At 40.1% G+C, this 21,487-nt stretch overlaps 2 protein-coding genes across 4 annotated transcripts; one reads left to right on the top strand and one right to left on the bottom strand.

Annotated features, from left to right (window-relative positions):
- Positions 1-1,445: 1,445 nt before the first annotated feature.
- Positions 1,446-6,792, bottom strand: pygo2 (pygopus homolog 2 (Drosophila)). Of its 3 annotated transcripts, none has more exons than XM_042011646.1 (4): positions 6,568-6,792; positions 5,373-5,433; positions 4,720-4,772; positions 1,446-4,609 (listed from the first exon to the last, which is right to left on the bottom strand). In XM_042011646.1, exons 2-4 carry the CDS (start codon positions 5,419-5,421, stop codon positions 2,930-2,932), a joined length of 1,782 nt encoding a protein of 593 aa, XP_041867580.1. In that variant the 5' UTR covers positions 5,422-5,433; positions 6,568-6,792; the 3' UTR covers positions 1,446-2,929. The 3 variants fall into 3 exon arrangements, with proteins under 3 accessions (XP_041867580.1, XP_041867579.1, XP_041867581.1); XM_042011645.1 differs by having other exon boundaries at positions 5,373-5,575; XM_042011647.1 differs by lacking the exon at positions 5,373-5,433.
- Positions 6,793-6,959: 167 nt separating this feature from the next.
- LOC121656582 (SH2 domain-containing adapter protein E-like) lies at positions 6,960-17,610 on the top strand. Its single transcript, XM_042011649.1, has 6 exons — positions 6,960-8,511; positions 10,330-10,456; positions 12,570-12,806; positions 13,165-13,393; positions 13,672-13,791; positions 15,169-17,610. Exons 1-6 carry the CDS (start codon positions 7,996-7,998, stop codon positions 15,350-15,352), a joined length of 1,413 nt encoding a protein of 470 aa, XP_041867583.1. The 5' UTR covers positions 6,960-7,995; the 3' UTR covers positions 15,353-17,610.
- Positions 17,611-21,487: the final 3,877 nt, after the last annotated feature.

Raw genomic sequence — 21,487 nt, forward strand, 5'->3', positions numbered from 1 at the left:
ACCTCCTGCTCATGCAGGTCACATTTAGCTGTGGGATGACATCCCATTCCTCCACCAGGAACTGTTGAAGGTCAACCAGCATAGTTGTGTTAGTGACTAGCACGTACAGCACACTGAAGCTGATCCCACAGGGTCTGGACTCACAGCAGGCCATTTCATCCTCTCCACTTCCAAACTCTGGAGATACTCTGTGATGGTCTGTGAGGGAGAGCGTTGTCATCCCGGATAATGGCATTAAATCCCAGACTCTGAAATATGGAATCACCACTGGCTCCAGAATCTCATTCTGACTTAACATTACAGTCATTTAGCAGACGCTTTTATCCAAAGCACCTTACAGTGGTTAGGCAGTAGCGTTAAGGGTCTTGCCTGAGGACCCAGCTGGAAGGTGTTAATATTGGTCCCCTGGGGGGACTCTGGTCTCCCACATGGGAGACAGATGCTCTGCCAAGCTATCCAGCCGTTATCAATGTCTATCAATTCGGTGCCAATTATGCATCTGTAACTGGCAAACACCTGGCAACACCCCCAAAAACAAAAGTGAATACCAACAAGTGAATATTGCAGAGCTTTTTGGCACATTTCTGGGGGGGCACTACCTACATCAATGTCAATGTAAAGGTGACTAATCTGGCTTTCCAACAATGGACACCAATTAGTGTAATAATCAACCAAACGCAAATTTCCATACTTTTTGGGATTAGTTTAGTTCCATTGCTGCCTAAATTGTGCAGAAAAAAAAATGGATTTAACTTTTAAATCTATCATTTTTGACCAGCAAGTTCAATTTCATGCAGCTTTTATTGCTCAGTTTTTGTTTTGCTCTATAACGGAGGGAACTAAATCTAGTAAATTTCATTTCTCTCCTCTAGAGCAATAAGTCCATTTGAGTGTTTATAAAACATTTTCAGGATTAATTTATTGGCAGAACAAATTTTTGGCTTAAAAGCAAACTCATTATTGTAAGCCTTAACATCTATCTTTCTGAGATTATTTAACTTAAAAAATATAGATAACGTCCTATATTCTTATTCATTAGTGGAGGTTTCTGCATAAAGCTTTCAACCAAAGATTTAAGAGAACTGTCAGCTAAAATTAAAGCCTATTTAAAAAGCTAAGAGACTTCCCTGTCAATAATTGACACCAAGACTGAAAGACACATAATAAACAGTGCAGATTATATAAAGAATCAGTTTTCCACTGATCAAACCTTCACCTAAGGTCTGAAAGACATCTAATTTCCCAATCCATTTAGAAAAAAAAATCCTTGATTTAATAAAATATGCCAAGTTGTAAAGTCAATAAAAACAATAAGCTAAATCCTTTGCATTCTAATAAAGAAATGTTAAGATGTAATGGGTTTTCAACCCTCATTTTAATATGATTGGCAAAATAATAATAAAAAAAAGTTGGTAATAAGGACAGACTTGGACAAGAGGACAAAAAAAAGGAAATCAGTCTTTACTTGACAGTTCAGTACCTCTCCCTTCACCACCTGGTGTGGGACTCACTGGTTCCACCAGGAGGCACCAGAGCAGAACAAGAGCACATCACAAAAATACCAATACAAAACAAAAAGAAACAGCTGAGAGCGAGAAAAGAAAGGCAACTCGGACATTGAATAAAGTAAATAAGAACAGAGGAATTAGAATAGCTAAAAAACACCTTATATTGCAAGAGAAACGTGAAAATGGGTATTTTTTTTTAACTCTTTACTCATTTGGTCTACTTCAAGGTCTCCTGCAGTATAGAAACCAGAAAATAAACAGATCAATTACTGCATTGGTTCACATGCATCCCCCTCCCCCATTTTTTTCTTCTTTTTGTTTTATAAAAGGACTATGCACATCTGATATGACATATCACTAACTTGCTATGTCAACACCATCCAAAAGCACTGATTTCACAATTCATGAGTACTGCAGAGATAAAAAGAAAAGCTTGACTCAAACGTACTGTATAAAAACCAAAACGCCATGTATACAAGCAAGCCACGTAACTTCAACTCATTGTTCTGTTCACTGGCTGAATTTGTGGCTTGTTCACAACCGATGGAAGTTTTAGACAAATGATTTGTCCCAATATTTACAACTTTTCAGAGGTGAGTTTGTCTCTGTGAGGGGTGGATGAAATCTCAGCTTGCTTCTCCTTTGGATTAATCAGCTCAGGATACAAAATGGTACAATAAGCAGAGTCAAAGAATGTGCATGTGTGAAGGTGCAAGAATTGTTCAAATTTATGTTTTACATTATATCCGATACCGACATTTTCATACCTCAATACACTGATATATATCCATCTTTTTCCACTTGCTTGCAGTAAAAAGGCCAACAACGTGATAGGGCAGTGCTGGACTGAAGCATTTCTGTAGCAAATTAAGCTGTGAATCAAGAAACTGTGTGAAACCAGATCAGATCTTCTAGTACTAATTTTTTCCCCAATTAAATAATTTACAGATTTTTGCTGTGTCAATAAAAATGATCAATTTTATTCTCATGTTCCTCAAATAATATGAATTTTTGTGTTTGTGTTTTGGTAATATCACCACGCACGTGGGACATAAGAGTGTGGCGAGTCGATCACAGTCTGTCAGTGCGGGAGCTTCTGTGCCAGTCAGTCACAAACTGTTTGAGGTAGTGTGTTGGTGTCAGTGCTTTGCTGGTTGGCAGGTGGATATCTGAAGAATTGTGTAGATAACATTCATCATGTTTTGACTCCTATTAACGGGAGGGGGGAGGGGTACTTAGCTTGAGTCACTCAAAGTGCTATATAAAAGCATGAGTGTGTTGCTCTGTGTAGTGAATAAGTAAAGGGCTGGCCAAGACAAAGTTGGGCAAGTAGCTGACATGGTACACAGGTCATTCAGTTAGATCAGTCTCTATTTGTCCATACTTGCCACACCTTAACACTGCTCCTTATCCTCTACTCCTCAACTCTCATTAGCTGCCACCAGCTGGCCTAATCCCTGGCGCACAAAAACAGCCTGGATGTCCTTGGTCTTGATGCAGAAGTCACAAGCCCAAACAGCAGCAGTCTCTCGAGTCAGCAGCCCATAGGCTGGTTCTGTTAAACCTGTGCAGTCTCGATGGAACCAGCGTTGGCAGGATGCCTCACAAAGGATGGCATCCTGGTCGTCATGTACCTCAGCCATACAGAGGCCACAAGGAAAGACCATCCCAGGGCCACCAAGTTTCCCAGGACCGGAACCTGGCCCAGTTGAGGTGGCTGCGGGGCCAGGAGGAAGAGGGGACTGGGTGTTTGGAGTCGAGGTGGAGTTGGATGGGGGGTTGGGATTGCTGCCAGGAGTGTTTCCCCCATTGTTGTTGGTTATGTTGTTCTGACCTGAATTGGAAGCAGCATTTGACAGGGGGCCGCCAGCACCAGGAGTGCTGTTTTGTTGGTTGTAAGAGGCGGAGCCAGGGGCAGAGTTTGGTGGAGTAGATTGTTGCTGCTGCTGGTTAGAGTTATTAGAATTGGGGGTGTTGCTGGGAGGCTGTAGCTGACTGGATTGTGGATGCTGGGGCTGGCCTGATCCATTCAGTGGACCAGGAGGAGAAGAGTTGGGATTAGGCTGTGGTGGTGCTGATGGAGGTTGGCCTGGTGTATTGGCACTGGGCTGCTGGACATCAGAGTGGCCATGGAAGCCTCCCCCAGGCTGTGGCTGGCCAGAGTTAGGAGGGCCGGGAGTGTTATTATTAGTGGGGGGGCCATTAGGATTTATGTTAAGCTGCTGCTGTTGCTGCTGCTGTTGTTGCTGCTGTTGTTGTTGCTGCTGTTGTGGAGGCCCGGGTGGTGCTCCTGCTCCAAAGTTTTTTCCATCGTCGTTGCCTGGCCCTGGTGGACTGGGGCCAGGATAAGGTCCATCCTGTGAGGGAGGGAACTGTCCTTGAGGGGGCATACCTGGCAATCCTCCGCCTACCATGTTGCCACCAGGGCCACCACCCATTCCACCCATCATGTTCATCCCAGGACCCATGCCTCCTCCCATGGGAGGTAATGGTCCTCGTGGGCCTCCACCACCGGGTAATGGAGGGCTGTTGAACGGATGCCCACCCTGTCCATGCTGCTGCTGTGGAGGCATGCCAAACCGAGGGTGGGGTGGCCCTCCACCTCCTCCTCCAGGACCTCCCATAGCCCCTGGAGACAACATGGGATTGAATCCTGGCCCAGGATGCATGGGGGGACTGAAGTTTGGTGGCATATTGAACTGAGAGGGGCCACCAGGAGGGAATCCACCACTTCCTCCACCTCCCCCACTGCCACCACCACTACCAGCTCCAAAGCCAGGCATTCCTCCAAAGCCTAGCTGGTGATGGGGACCAGCATTAGATGGAGGGCCATACGGTGGCCTGCGCCCAGGCTGACCACTTCCTGGTCCTCCTGGACCTCCCATGAAGTTCATGCCTGCACTCATTCTGCCTCCACCTCCATATCCACCTCCTCCGCCCGCACCTGGACTGGGCAAAAATGGAGCACCACCTGGTCCACTTGCCCCACTAGGTCTGGATGGAGGCCCAAAGTCATCATCAAAGGGGTTGGAAGCAACCAGATGATCCACCATGGGAGTCGGAGGAGGTGCAAACTCGGTGAGGTGGGAGAACCCTGCCGCCTAAAGTAAAGGAGAGAAAGTGACAGAATCTTTTACTGCTGTAATGGAATAGTGAGTTTTATCCAAGCAACTTTGTTTACTGAGGAAATGTGCATCATTATCACTCTCACCTGAGTTGTGGATTTCCTTGCCTTCTTTTTCTCCGGGCTCTTCATCTGTGAAGCTGAAATAGTAAAATATGGAGGGAAGGGGAAAACATGAGTGACAGAAAATACTGTCTGTATGTCTTATGCTACTGGTCCACCACCAGTGAGGTGGAGCATCACATTTGGATTGGCCAATACCCCTTAGTGACAGAGTGTAGCAGCTTTAGACCTAGGGCTTCTTTTTCAAGTCCAACAGTTGAGATGGATTCAATGATGGGACATAGACTGGCATGAGGACACAATGCTGAACATCCAGGCGTTATCATCACCAAGGTTATGAAGCCTTGAATCGCAAATGACCCAGGCAGACCAAATGACCCAGGCAAGAGGGAGAGAGGCCGCAAACAGAGGCAAAAGAGGTAAGGTCAATGAGGGAGACAGGAAAAGACTAAGACATGAAAACGAGGAAACGGAATTGAAGGTACATTGATAGCAAGATAGACATGAACCCCGTTCACAGATCAACTCTGTTAGAAACAGCCACCACCGGAGACAGTCGTGAAGTTTACATATGGGGGAGGCGAAAAGGGATTTGCTAACAGCACCAGTGCAGCCCATTGCAGCGCAGTAATGGATGATTCCGATCTGATTGGGAGATGGGTGAAATTAATTCCTACCTTTTCGTTTTCCATGTCCCGCCAGTAGTCTCCCCGATTCGGCAGCCATTAGCTAATATGACTGTCGGTGAAGTGGCATATCACCGTTCATATGCAAGAAAAAAAAAAGTTAAAAATGACGACGTCTTGAAAGCTATATGCCGCCTTGTTGGAATCTGCCTTCAGGTCATTTCTACAGTGGCCCTAAGGTGCAACACATAACACTGGACACAACAACAAAAAAAAAAAAACAAACAAAAAAATTAAAATACAGTGAAATATATTTTAAAATGAAATTCAAATAAAAGGATAAAATAAACAAATCTGAAAACACAACAGTAAAAGTAAAAACTCAACAGCAAAACAAATAGTATTTCTGGGAATGAATTACAACAAAACTTCTTTTAAAGCTGTGTTTTACTACATATCGCTGTTTTGCAAAATGGTTCTATTGTTTCATTATATTGATTTCTGCTGTGGTTCTTTCCTATGTTTTCTTTTGTCTAATGTGTTCTGGGTAACTGTTGAGTTTTGTCCAGTGTTGTGTGTTTTACATCTCAGGGTCACAATAAATGTCAGTAGGGCTAAAACTGTAATTGCAGCATTTAGTTAAACTTAATTGTAACTAAATTAGCTGGTGAAATAACGCCGGCCCAGGTCTGCAAACTCCTTTCCAGCTGCAAATTTTATTTTGCCACGGTGTCTGTCACGCCGGGATTTGGTCACCAAATAAACGTCAAGTAAAACTGAGCAGGCTAACGTTATATAGCACAAGTTCGTATTGATGCAACCCGGTTTCTACTAACTAAGCGAAACTGGTTGATAACTATCTAGTGTCACGGTCAGTACAGGCAAGTTGCAGAGCACCCCATCCTTAAATAATCACTTACAGATGTGTGGCTAAGAACTCGCTAGCTAATGCAAGCTAGTCACTACATTTGCTACCTAGCTAGCCACGTTACTCAATGTGACTAGATAGCAGCGTTGAATTTTCACTCTGCAGTCGCAACACCGGGTAATAGATCCAAGTCTGTGATGTGCCTCTACATTTATATGTGGAAATGTGCAATTAATTTAACGTATAAGCTCATTTATAAAACAAAACAATCGATTACGTTTTGAGAACTGCTGTTTGCTATGCTAACATTAGCTTGATAGCTAACATTAGCTAAAGATAGCTTGCCATCTTGCAGACTGTCGTGGAAGCAAACTGTACCCTTTCTCCGTTGCTTGCTCTGCTGTCCTTTAAATTGAAACTCTCAGGAGAGTCATTGCCAGCAAATCAGTCCTCACACGGTGTATGCTTGTTGATCCACCATTCAACTATAATTCATTCAAAAACGCAAATTTTGCCATAATTATCATGGCCTTCTGTCGCTACCGGACAAAGAGGGATAAGCAGGAGCAACGCGCACCAAGGAAGGTTACATCTCATCATCAAAATGGGGGTGTTGGTAGGTTACATTAATAACTCTAAAACTGATTTAGGGAAATATCGTGTATACGATTTGTTGCATTAGAAAATATTATATATTTTTAAAAGTATTACCAATTGATTTACCAGAATCATTATCTTCCAATTAATTATTTTAGTTAATAGAATCAGTATCGTACCCTTCCTTGGCACACGTGGAACAGCTCTATCCGGACCATTTCCTTGCGATGCCTAGTACTATTTAAAACAGTGGTGGACATCAATCTTCCAATTAAGCACATTGTGGAGTTTTGTTCAGATGAATATTTAAAGAATATACTAAATGAAAACTTTATATTAATAATCACCACTCGTTTAAGTGGTTATTTGAGAATAATTAGCCATTCATGAATGGAAGTGACTGCTATGTAAAAATTCCTCTGCAGCCCACTAATATGTCAGAGCTTAGACAAAGTAAGGTACATATGATGATGGAGGTTTTTTTTTATCAGAAATTTCGTATTGATTGGTTCATATGATTATTAGCCTATTTAATACAATTAATATTTAATGAGCTATATTCAGACTTATAAATACAATAACAGTGTTGTCACTACCACGGGGGGTTACTTTAGCATAGCTCAATCTGAGCTTAAATCCTAATTTCCATAAATGGTTATTTTGCCATGGTGTGTCCAAAAGGCTTTTCACCGCCTACCACATCCTGCCCTTCCTCTCTCCTTTAACTATAGATACCCCCTCCCCTTTATGCTCCAGGCACTTGCGTCTCATTGCGACTATTGCGTGGATATTTGTAAAGGACCGATAAGCCAGACTGGGAATGGGACCGCAAAGCAGCATCACGAAAAACTCTGTCTTTTTTCGGATGATCCCACTCAGAAAATATCTTTTCATGCAAAGGGAATAAACTTTAAGCCTACTAGAGTTATAGAGGAGCAAATACAAGTAAATCACAAATGGGATAAAGCTGGTGTTTTTGTTTGCTTCTTAAATGGACTTTTTTAAGTTAAGAAAAGGAGATCATTTTGTGAGCACCTCTGACTTGCTTTAAAGTGGGGTGTGGGAATGTTTACTTCATGGCGCTAGAATAAAGCAAAGGAAGTCTTTTTGTTAAAGAAGCTCTAAAGGTGCGTCTCTGGGGTCCTGGTGTATGGCGCTAAAAGGTGTCGGAGCAGGCAGAGAAATTCATTGGTTTCCATAAGAGTTAAAATGGCAAAGTGGTTCAAGGAGTTTCCCATAACTTTGAAGAACGGTACCGACAGAATCCGCTCAGTCTCTGAATCAGGCTCACAACCAAGAGCCAATAAAGCCGGATTGGTGGCCAGTATTGGTACCAAAACAACGGGCTCCAAGACTGGCCAGCGTAAAAACTCCTCTGTAGACAGCACAGGAGGTGGTGGAGGAAGTGGAGGTGTTGGGTCCCTTCTGTCTGGAAGAAACCGAAAAAACTCAGCCATAGAGCTGAGTAGAAACAGTGTGAACTCTCAGAAAGATGGAAAAGTTTGGGAGAGTCTCCTCTCTGGGAAAAGTCGCAAAAACTCCAAAGCAGAGCCAGTTTTTGAGGAGCAGCACAAACCTCTGAAAAGCTCTTCGTCTGCCAATGCCTACATCAGCCGTCTGATAAGAGTGGACAAACAGGACAAAAGCCCAAACTTCAACAGCAGTTCCATCACTTGTGCAATGGTGCCAGAAGCTGAAAAATCGGTCCAGTGCAAGACAGAAACAGTGAGTACAATTAATTGAAAACAGCCTTTTTTTTCCCCAAATGCTGCTTTTGGTTTTCTGTTTGAACTTTTCCTAAGAATGGGCAATAAATCTCCTGATTTAGTGACCAATGTAGTGATTCATTTATTTGCGGCTTACCTGGAGATATTATTGGAAAGTCATTTAGTAGATAATATTTCAGTTATAAATTTCTTATATTGGATTTATATTTAAAATCTGGTGCTTGGCTATATAAAATTATTCTTCCACCATTGCCAGCTATAACATCAGTGTATACTGCTATTTTATTTTTATTTTGTATCAGTTAAGCTAATTTATTATTTAACTCAGAAGTACTAAATGAATTCTGGACTTGTAAAATTTAAAAGGACGTCAACTTAAACAAAATGAATGACACTTTTTGTAGCCACAGTGCAGCAAACACTAAACCAACAACAAAAGCTAAGAAGAGTCATCAAATCTGTTCACAGTGAAGAATCTAGAATTCAGTCCAAGCTCTGAAAGTGATATTATTGTTTCATTTTCTCCCTCTCCTTTTGTCTCCACTATAACCATTGTGCCCACACCTCCCAGTCTATGTTTCTGTCTCTCTCAACTCATCACCCTCACACCCATCTTCCCCGCCTTGAATGCAAACCTGTGGCCAGACGTGAGCTCTTCACCTTCCTCTCCTGCATATAATCTGTGTTCTCCTCCTTTCTGTCTCTCCCTCCCTCCCTCTTTGCTCTGCCCCATCCCTCTCTTTCACTACATTCAGACCTCCTGGTGATGGCTATCATGTTATACAAAGCCCTGTGTTATCTGACACTCAGGCGCTAACCCAAGTCCTCCAGCTCATCTTAAATTCTTTATTTTTTTTTTAAAGGTAGAAGTATAGTGAAGAAAGGGAGTTGATATTGCTGTGATGGTGAGAAAAAAGATGGATAAAAGAGAGAATGAACAAACTGAAGTGTTATATTTCAGAGAGGGAGTAAATGTCCAATCCACTCTCAGAAACAGCCAATACGTGAGGGGTTCTAGTGTTGTGTATCTAAACCTTTGTGTCCCAGTTTGAGGGCGTATCTCCAAGGTGAAGAAATGACCTGTGTTATTGTTTATTAAATTAATTAGACCAAATCTTACAAAACTAAACAATTAACAACACTGTTCCCATTTTGATTGGCAGAGCACCAATAAATGCCACATTTCTTTTACTTTTACAGTTGACTGTTGTCTCCTGTGGAAGTAAACAAGAATTTATCTGTCACAGACAAGCTGACAGCAGAGTCATATAGGCGTTAGTTAGGCATGCTAGATGTGGTAAAATAGGCACTGATTCAGTTTGACTGGACAAAACTTTAGACTTGTGAAATTTAAATATAAAGTTAAGAAGTTATTCAAAATAGCTGAAAAGTGTTTGTATATTGAAGATAATTTAGTACTGTTTGCACTTTTTTTGATATCTGGTTGAACTGACACAATTGATCACAAACTGAGAGGTAGATGGTCAAATTGATCTGTTTCCTGCTTTTCAAACAGGAGAACATGTTGCTTCTCTATTTTAAAATAGTAATTTAACCTAAATATTTCTGGGGTTTAGACAAGATAAATGCTCTGAAAAAGTTTTTTTTAATCCTTACACTCAAAATAACTAAGAAAACAACCTGCAGATGGTTTGTTAATAACACATGTATTCCCCTTTTTAAAATTCTGTTTATTTTATCATTATTTTTCTTTCTATTTACTTTGAAAACCTACTCCTATCTTTCTGTTTTAAGTATCTAATTTATTCAAGCGACTATTGATTTCCCTTCATTTCTTTATTTGTTTTTAATCCAGTTGATCATTCTTGAGGATTATGCTGACCCCTTTGATGCTCAGAAAACCAGAGAACAAAGGGATGCAGAGAGGGTCGGGGAGAACGATGGCTACATGGAGCCTTATGACGCACAGCAGATGATAACTGGTAAGTCCTTCCTCACAGCTGACAGACAGTCCTCGTGTGAGCGATGGGATTCCCATTTTCGGTCATCCCAGTGAGAATATGAACTCAATCCCAAAGTGCTCTCTGTACCCCTTGGGGTTGCTACGGCAACTGTGTTGCATTTAGACAATGGGTGCAGCTTCCTGACTACACTTCCTCTTTCCTGTCTCTGTTTCCTGGTGCTATTCTCTAAAAAGGAAGTTTGCTCAGTGCCTCCCAGCATCTCGGACACAGATCTGTGCAAACCCCCTATATGGACCTGTTTGACCATTAATCAAAACTTCCCAGCGTCAAGGAAACATGGCCATTCAACCAATCACATGCTGTCCTAACCTTTCATTCTGTCGGTGTATTGTTTTAACTAAAAGAGTTACACAATAGCCTGCTGAGATTGTGAAAATGCTTTATTGCTTTGCTGTCTAGTTGTGCTAGTCAATGTTAAGAAGTCTGCAGAGGATGTGATGATGTGACTAAATCAGTTTAAGAGGCTTAAATCATACTGAGGAAGTAGGCAAGGGTCTGATGTCAGTAGACAGGGGACAGAGAGGGGGCCAGCATAATTTATAAGACTTCACTTAGTAGTTGAGAGCAGTTAACAGACTATTCATACATTCATACATCTTCTGTTGTGCTGATTTCAGGGTCTAATTCTGATATTATTTAGTTTGGCCATAACTTATCAAAACAGCCCTGTAAAATTTAACACCTTTGAATTTTCCTGCTTCACTTTGCAGGTTACTTTAAATTCACTTGTGATGCCTGTAGATAGATAGAGAGGCTTTTTAAAGAAGATTTTACAGCTGAAATATCATATTTAACTCACTTAAGCATACCTGGTTTTTTATCAGTAACTAAACTACACAGAACACAACTGCACAAAACTCTCATGAGCACATTCGCTGCAGGGCCAAAATCAGTGAACACAGTCGTGATATGATGACATGATAATTGTTAACCCATCATAAACTTGATAGATGTATCAGCCCAGTTTTTCCAATTGCTTAGTTTTAATGTATGATCACTGATAACTGATAATCATGGCCTGAACATTTGTTATTTCACTATGAATGTTTTTGTCTATTAGATATATTAGGATTGTAAATTAGGGGCTTTATAACCAAATACTATCAAAACTGACATTCAAACTTACAAATAATTTAATCAAATATATTATTTGAATTATTTTAAAAATAGTCTTAATTATATTTCTGACTGTGATGCTTTTCTCAGGGAATGCAGATTCACATAAAATAGAAGTGATGTTAAAAAGATGTAAATATTTCTTTTGAATATGAACTCCAGAATTTCCTTCTTTAACTTTAAAACAGTACAGCTTGTTTTCCTGGAACAAAGACAAAAGCAGGCGAGTGCAATGACTGCTCTTCTGATGTGGTTTTGGTAAGAGATGAAATTGTTAAATACACAGTCTTATTAAAAATATATCTTAGAACTATCGTAAAAGGAACATACAGAAGACAACTTTATGATAGTACTCATTATTATTTATAGAGTTGATGAAATTTATGGCTTTATATTCAAAATGATATATTATAATTAAAGTGTGATTTACTTTTTCTCTGACACATTTATTTCTCATTTAAACAGCTATAAATGATAAAGCAGTCAGCAGCACCACAGGCATCATAGATCATTAGTTATCACGACTAACGTCACCTAATGTATCATCACTTATGTAGCCATGAGCCATAACTAATGAAGTTTGATTCTCACTTGAGGTGTACTACATTACAACCTGGCCTCTGAGATTCTAAAATAAATGGGAATGATTAAAAAAAGAGATTAAAAAACAGACTTTTCATAAACTATAAAAGTAAATCATATTAAATATTAGGGGAGCAAAAACAAATGCTGAAGTGCTGGAGTTAAATAATAAAGCATTATGCATTTAAATAATGTTCATATTTTGTTGTTAGTTTGATATGGGACTAAAATCAAGAATGAAGACCATTAAAGCATTTATGAATGTATAATCAACATTTATGGTAGCGAAGATCATGTCTTGTCCAGAGTACTTGCTATTCACCCCTCTGGTGTTGAGATTTTAATCTTAAATTCCCTGTTTTCCAACTGCCAGAGATCAGACGTCGAGGATCTAAGGACCTGCTGAAGGTGAGTGTCTTGAAGGAGGAGAGTGAGGGAACAGTGGAAGAAGGTCAGCCTACTCCCTTACAGATCTACGACGTCCCATATGATGGAAGCAGTGACAGTGAGAAGATCACTGTCACAAGGCCGGAGCTGGATCCTCGTCCTGCCACTGAGTACGAGCTGCCCTGGGAGTGGAGGAAGGAGCACATTGTCAGAACTCTATCAGGTACAGCCGAGCTTCTTTCCTCTAACCATCATAGCACAAATGCCTCAATACTACAGCTATGTAAGGGGTTTTGTTTGTTCTAAAAGTTTCGCTGGATTAGTTAGCCTGCCTCAACTGTGCTGTAGAGGATTTTACTTTTTTTTTTTTTAACCAGGCATGCCTACTCTCACATCTATATTTTAAGTGCTGCACCAACCAACAAAATTCTGAATAGCATCTTGCTTGCAACATCAAAGCTCTGTGTTCCTATTTTATATTTACTGGAGGCTTCGACATCCAGTTCAAACCTAAGCAGAAAGTCAGTAGTTCCTTTATATAAAGTCTTGTCTTTTCTCACCACTGCTCATCTTTCCCGCAGCACAATTTGACAGCCCAACGAAAGATGAGACGCCTCATCCTACCCTCACAAGACAGCCCCAGCATCCAGCTGCCCAATCGCAGCAGCATCAACATCTAAGGCAGAAAAGCTGGACACAAAAAATCCTGAGGTCCTCGCCTCCGACCTCACTCCTGTCATCTACACCAAGCTGCAGCCCTGAGAGCGAGGCCAGCTGTGTTAACCCCTCCCTGCCCCTTGAAAAACAAAGGTGGATCTTTTAAATACTTGAATATTAAGTATAGGTTTTTGATAACTGAAATACTGGACTAAATTTCTAACAAAAGTTGTATCATTAAACGTCAAAGCAGGAATCTTCCTGGATGCACATCTGTATCTCATCAGAGCTATTACACAAGAGAAATGCTCATATCTAAAGGGATTTGCACAAAGCAAGAATCTACTCTTATTTGATTAGTCACAGATGAATTGTAACCCCCCCCCCCCCCCCCCCCCCCCCCCACCCACCTTTCCCACCTTCTGTCTCAGTTGGTACCATGGCTGTGTGACTCGGCAGGAGGCAGAGTTTCAGCTACAGTCCTGCAAGGAGGCCAGCTTCCTGGTCAGGAACAGCGAGTCAGACAACAGCAAGTACTCCATCGCCCTCAAGTGAGTGTAATCTGAAAGTGCATGGGCAGTAACCGAAGATAATTGGATTCACATTTTTATTGGACGCATGCTGTAGTGTATTAAAGACTTAAAGTATGATGGTGCAGCTGTACTCTTAACAACTGCTTTTTGACATTAACATTTTCCACATGTTATTTTGCACTTTTAAAGATAAGGCTGTGTATACTCTATCAGTTCCTTTTGTCAGAAAATCTCAGAAATACTAAAACCCAACAATGAAATAATAATGATTTCTTCATAGTGTAGAACTCAATAGTTCAAGATTATTAAAAATACACCAGTGGGCATGCTTTTGCACCACTTTAATTTTTTGGTCTTTTTTCATTATGATAAAAAAATGTACTGTGGCTCTGAATCTCAGTGACAACTTGCAAAATACAACAAACCCAACATGCAAGTTTCAACAATATTTCAATACAGCAGAAAATGCCACAATAGATCTAAAACACAGCTACACTTTAAAATGCATAACGTGTTAAAGAACACAGCAAAATAAATAGAAATGTGTGTGTTGGGAAAAGTTGGGTTTTCTGCTCTGTGTTCTTCAAAATGATGTCAAGCCAAGAAGGCTGAATCTCAGATGGAGTCTTTTTGTGTGGAGTCTGCATGTTCTGGCTGAGGCTCTGTGGGTTTTCTAACAGTTCAAAGATATGTATGCTTTAAAAGAAATAATGAATAATTAAACAGAAAAAAATCTTTAAATATAAAAACAGATAAACTTTTAAACTCTACCATTTGCTTTCACACTTATTATTGCTTATATGGATTTGTATTCCAAAAATGTACAAATATTTAAAACTCATCTTGTCATTTTTAATAGGCCATAATATAGAAAAAGGAATAGTGAGTACCACAATGCTGTGTTGGGAGAAACATCAATGTGGCACTTACATGGATATAACTTACATAAACACTTTTGTTCCAACCTGTAATATCACACATGACAACACTCCCCAGCTGCTTAGGAAGGGCTCCAAGAGCATGACAAAGACTGTGAGGTGTTCCCTCTGAGGTCTCCAAACTCCCAGATACCAATCCGATGAGATATGATTGCATCTGAGGGAAGGAAAACCAATCCACAAAGATCCCACAACCCACCCAGTCCCAGTACCAGACACTCCAGAATGCTCTCCGGTGTTTTTTGTTCACAACCTGACTTGTGAGGGTGCATAATGTTATGGCTGATCAGTATATATTTGGGCAATTTATTCATTACATCTTTTATTTTTCTTAAATTTTTACCTTTGGCTTTGACTGTTTCTCTGCTTTTCCTTCAGGAAGAATTATCACTTTTGGTCACATGAGTACCTGTGTGTTAATTCTTGTCTCTCCTCTTCAACCTTGTGTGTGTTTCAGGACAAGCCAGGGGTGCGTTCACATCATTGTTGCCCAGACAAAAGACAATACCTACACCCTGGACCAGAGCAGCTGCGTGTTCCCCAACATCCCGGAGGTGGTGCACTACTATTGCACTCAGCGTCTGCCTTTTAACGGTGCAGAGCACATGACCCTGCTGCACCCGGTGCCTCGCATCTACTGACCCTGCCTTAAAGCAGCTTAGGTATATGTAGCAAATACTCCTCTGGACCTGTGTAGAAAAAAAAAAGAAAAAAAAAAAGAAAAAAGTCACAACATCCCCACCACTGAGTGTACTTATACTCCCCTCCTCTTTTCAGTGGGCCTCATGTTATTCTTTATCTATATGATGTTATTTTATGTGTTATTTTGAATAATTTAATCTCTAAATGTGCATGGAGACTTAAGGTGGCTTATTTTTCATTTGTTTTACTTTGATGTGCAGCTGATGCAAAACATCCAGCCTGCTGTTTTGCATGTGTACAAGTTCATCAGATATGACGAGGCACTTTTACTGATTTAAATGTGACCTGGATGAGGATAGGACTAGTAGATGTATTGTTTCAGCCATCCACGATGTCTAAACTAGCTGCTGATATTTTTGCTGTTATTGGGTGAAATTTTCTGAGCGATTTTTGTCTGCAGCTCTCTATCACCCTCTGGTGGACATGCTGGTACACTGCACCAACAACACAAAGGCTGCTTTTACTGTAGTTTATAACCGATAATGTCCATGCACATAATCCTATCAGTCCATTTATAGAGATATGAGCACCAGTTATTTCATGTGTATCCTTGCAGAAAATTGTAACTAATGCGCGTACATTTGTTAGTTTTCTGCATTCACCGTCCCACGAGGACTTCCTCTGTTTTACTGTGAATGGGGGAGTTGTTTCTGCTGTATTATCTGCACTGTGAAGAGTGAGTGATTCACTGCCATGTAATGTGTGATGGAAAAAATGGCTCTACAGCAGTTTGAGTTTTTAACTGCTTAGGAATGAGACTATTAGTCTGAGGTTTAAACAAGACTTTATTCTGGCTAAAGAATGTAAAATTCTCCTACAGACTACTGTGAGTTACGTTAAGAAAACATCAATAGATTAATGTCTTATATCAACTCTTTTGATGAGGATTAAATACATATGAAGTACACAAACAGAAAAGCAGTAAAAATAGAGTTGATATCAACAAAAAGAAATGTCTTTTTTTGCTTGTTTTTTTTTTTTAATATATATTTTTATTCAGACCTCTGTTAAAAAAAGTGACACTGCTCCACACAAAGGTGTAACGCCTCCATGGTGCTAAAAAGAGAAAAAGAAAATTAAGTTGATGTCTTATAAACTCAGCACAAAGTTTTTGGATGAACATTTCTCTCCTTTAATAATTCCAGTTAGTGTTGGCAAACCTTATTAGTCACCTTTACATCAAGGTATAACTTGTAAGGAATGTACATCTATGTCATAAGCAACACAGATAAACGTGTGACCATTTTTACACGTAATTTATTTTACGCTATCAGGGACTCAGTAGAAGGTCCATACACTTGGAACCTCATCCTTATGCTGGCCACGTCCCATATCTAAATCTGGAGTTGGTGAAGGTCCATCATCGTGGTTGTGTTGGTCACACTGGCATGTACAGCACATCAAACTAATTCCACAAGTGGAAGTCAGATTCTGGAGATAAGGGTTCACCACTGGCTCCAGAACTAGTCATACATCTATGACTGACACACACTGAGCATCACTTGAAACTTAAAACAAGAGTGAATACCAACAGAAGATTATTGCAGGGGATTTTGTCACATTTTTGGGGGCAGTACCCTCATGTTTAGCTGTGTTGCTCATTCTACAGAAGCATGATCCTTGCAAAGTTGTACCTCATTGTACAGGTGATTGATCAGGCTTTCCAGTAATGTATAAGACAACACCAGTTGGTTTTATTTAAGGGGAGAAATAATTAACCATACACACATTCCCTTACTTTTTGTGTTGTTGATTTACTATTAAGTGTTTTTTCCCTTTATGTATTCTGAATATAACCCTTTAACATGTTGGCATGGTGTCTTTACTTTCAGTTTATTGGTATGCTGGAAAGAGAACTTAAGACAACTTTCACCTGTGACACAACAAGATTCTGACTTTGAGACTTATTGAAACGTATAGCCTTCCGAAAGTTAGATTTTATCTTGCATATTTCTGATGTTTTTGGTTGTCTGCCAATCATACTTCTCATCAAGAAAGCCAGGTCCTTTCAGAGTACTCTTTACAGAGACACACCTGCCAGGTCTTTTTTCTTTTTCTTTCGTTTTTTTTGATAGATATTCTTTGATATGTGGACTTATCAAATGTTGTGAAACAAATTTTGATAAAAGGCCCCAAACCTCAGTGTTGGAGATCCCCTGTGAGATTCTCCGATCCCAATAAATCAAGATTGTAAACAGCCAAATGTGAGGGTGTTTTATTTTTATTTTATTTTATTTTATTTTTGTCAGTGATTTGAGTGGTGAAATCATCCAAGTCTGTCATCATCAGGAACTAGCCCTAATTCCTAAAACTGAATTAGGACATTATTAAGCTTAATGCATATTAAATTGTTACAGACTGATTGTGGTTTGAGCTGTTTGATAATATGTCTGGATTTACTAAAATGGGGTTGAGTATTTTTCCAGGTTAGAATGAAAAGGCTAAAGGGGGAAAGACCTGTTTGACCCCCGGATCATGCTGAAGACACCTTATGTACCTATAATGTGCACCAGCTTGTGCAGATTGAAGGTAAATGCTGCACTAAAAACAAAGAGTAAGAGTAGTATCATTACACCCATGTCAAGGACACTTAATGTGAGGGAAGAAAAAAAAGAGCATTTGACACCATCCCTCTCTTCTTCCCTCCTTTTCTTACATATCCCCTATACCTCCCTCACTTGTTTGGTGTTATCCGAGGCTGATAACTGTCTGGCATCTGTTTCTCCTTGACTCTTGACGAGGACACCATCCTTGCTTGCTTATATTTGATGCCAAGAGTTTGTGCTTTAATTCATGAAGGAAAGGGACCCACAGGTTAGGCTTCATTACTTTAAAACCACAGATAACTTTCAGGCTTCTCACGAATGTTGTGTTACCTCATGGTTCGCAGCAACCTTCGTAAGCACTGGTCTGGTGTCAGGTGACTTATGGCTTAGCTATAAAACATAAACCTGTTTGTGGTGGATGAAATTTCATTTTGATAAAAGAAAAACTGTATTCTTTTTAGTTTAGAAGTAAGGTTTTAGCATCATCAGCAAATTAACTGAAAGAACAAAAAGTGAAAGTCCTCAGTCTGCAGAAACAACATTTTCAGCTGTCATTGATGTGAATTTCATTCTATTCTTGTCAACTGTTTTTATGAACTGTCCCTTTTCTGTGGAAAAATAAATGTAAAACATATATAACCACTAAAGGAACAGAGTAAAAATATGCACAGCATCTTTGATCATTTATGGGTGCTGAAAGTTTTATAGCTTTATTATGCTATTGCCTGTAAATCCTAATCCCTCGCTGGGTTCTCCGTTTAACTACTTTCAGTGGACTGTCTGGAAATCCAAAAGCTTTAGAGAGCATCTAAGAAGATGGATTGTAGATAATTATGAGTCAACAGTATCTTTTTGATTCATTTCTAGACAATTGCCGATTCATTGGGCATCAATTCAAACATTGGTCCCAAATACAAATTATTAGATGATGCCACATTGTAATGGTCTAAAAGAAGATGGTAGCAGATGATTAGTAAACTTTCTGGTTTGTGGGAATATTAGGTTTCTGGATCAGAGACAAGCCCAGAACAGGAGTGCAACCTACCCACCAACAGCATGATACAAAATCAACTTCTTCGAGCTCAGCTAATGTTTGCAGAGTGAAAAGATGCTCGTAGGAATTTTTATGTTCAGAAGAGACAAAAACTGACTTGTTTGGCCAGAATGACCTGAGACATGTTTGCAGGGGTAAACATCAACAACACTGTATAAAGTATTAAACATGTGGTGGTGGCTTCATGCTTTGGAGCTGCTTTGAGATTACATAATGTTACATTTGTTTGGTTGTGTGACTGAGATAAACATTGTTAAGTGCTTTGTAGAACCTAGATATGGTGAAAAAAAGTTATATAAATGTGGACTATTTACCATTTAGAAAACTGGAGTGCTTATATGCAATGCGCTGCAGCCATGATATTGCTATGTCTAGATGGAGTTCATGAGTATGAGGAAAGCTAGCCTTCTCAAATTCTGTGCAAGCGATAGTGAGCTATACTTGGAAAGGAATCGTCAAACAAAATACACACATAGCCTATGCTACTGTATACTTGAATGAATAATTTCACTTTGTTCTAATGTGTAGCCCCATCCTACTCTCATGTTAATGTTGCCCCCCTCTTTGGCTTACATGACAGCTTGACATGATCCAGCCTGACTCATGCTGATGGACGTGATGGCTTGACATCTGGGTGTCGCTTGACCTGCTCTGTTGGTAACCGAAGTGTTCCTGGAGTCCTTATCAGATGCTTTGGGCTCAGTGCCAGTGACATGGGCTGGCTTTGTGTTGCTCATCTCCTTTCCTCACGCAGGTCGCACCTGCCATGTGTGATCCATCTGCAGAGACTCGTGCCAATAAGTTTGACCTCAGCTTGTGAGGTTAGGCATGTTTTTAGATACTGTTTGCATGATCTTCTAGAGCCATTGTGCCTGTGTGGTTAAAAAGGCTATGTGACTAGAGTATTTCTGTTTCACTCTGATTGCCAGCTGATAACACCTCAGCTGCATGCCAGCATTTCACTGGAGAAACACCAAGCTCCTCTCAAATGCAGCACCACAGAATTCCAACAAGTACCACTGATGCTTGTACTTTTCATCGCCAATAATACCTGCTCTGGGCTTTCAGTGGTAAATTGAATGAAAAATGTAATAAAGTTTACAAGCCTGGTCAAAAACAAGAAACGCTAGATACAGTCATAGGTCTCATCCACTCATTTAGTTGAAGACCATGACAACACTGACATTGTAGCATTTGTAGGAGCTTTATGCAAGCGTAGATTTCAGACTCAAAGTTTTTTAAATAGATTCAAGTCAGGACTAAATGATTGCCACTATAACACTTTTGCTAGTCTTGTTTCCTTTGCTTTTTGTGCTGATAGATTTGTAGTTACCCTGAAAAACTCAAGCTCTTCACCTGAAAGCTTTTTTTCTGACACTAGAAAACAAATTTCTACGGTATTCAGAATTCCACCATGTTTTGCTGTAGGCTGGATGCCCTTTTCCATACAGGCCTAATTTCATCACAAATAAACTGACAATGTAAAACGACCCAAAGAGCTCCACCTTGGTTTCTTCTGTCCAAACTTTCTCCTAATAGAGATGTTGTATATGATTCAGGCTGAAATCACCACTCCAGATTGCTCCAGGAGAGCCTGAGGCTCTATATGTGTGTGTGTGTGTGTGTGTGTGTGTGTGTGTGTGTGTGTGTGTGTGTGTGTTTTTCATTATGGTTGCCAACCTTTCAACAGCTCAACCGTTGATTTTCTTTGTAGTGACATCCTGCAGCATCTTTACAGCTTAATGGCCACAAAGTTCTTGATAAATCGCTGGTCATGTTGTTTTTGTATACATTTATTTTACTATATAAAAAACTTTTGTTTTTTTAAAAGAACTTTGCTTAGCTAAAAAAAAAAGCTAGCAACAAATTATTGGAATAATTATGTTGGCATGCAGTGCATGCAACTGAGGAATGCTGAGTATTCTGACTGGTCTGGACCATGTTTTTACTTTAAGTAAAAGATCTGGCCAGGTTTTCCTCTGGTACATGGTATGTCTGTCATATGTGGTGCAGATGCTGTGCAGATTGATCATACTTGCCATATAGGACATATGGTGTCATGACTTTTGAAAGTAACCCATAAGTGTTTTCAGAATACATTAGTAGTTTAGAAAGAAGGGACTTATCTTGCATTAAAACCTGCATTTTCTTAGATTACAAATGTTGCCACATACAGCTAAATATCTTTTTCTATTAACTGCTTACAATATGTTATCTAAACTCTTCAATCATGCATGCACCCAGTTGATTTACTAGAAAACAGGTTACCAAGGCTGTTGATTGTTGTAACAGGTTCGTCGTTTCCCTTCAGGCCACAGCAGGGTTAACATTTGTGGCCGCTGCTTTGAATTTGAAACCTGTCAGCAGGCAGTAAAAGCTCAAATATTCAAACTAACCAACCAGAAGACACCTTTAGGGAACACAGAGGGCCGAGGAATGAGAGCAGAAGGGGTAGGCCACACCTCTTGGACAGC

This window comes from Melanotaenia boesemani, chromosome 17, assembly GCF_017639745.1.
Source record: "Melanotaenia boesemani isolate fMelBoe1 chromosome 17, fMelBoe1.pri, whole genome shotgun sequence".
Taxonomy (NCBI): Eukaryota; Metazoa; Chordata; class Actinopteri; order Atheriniformes; family Melanotaeniidae; genus Melanotaenia; species Melanotaenia boesemani.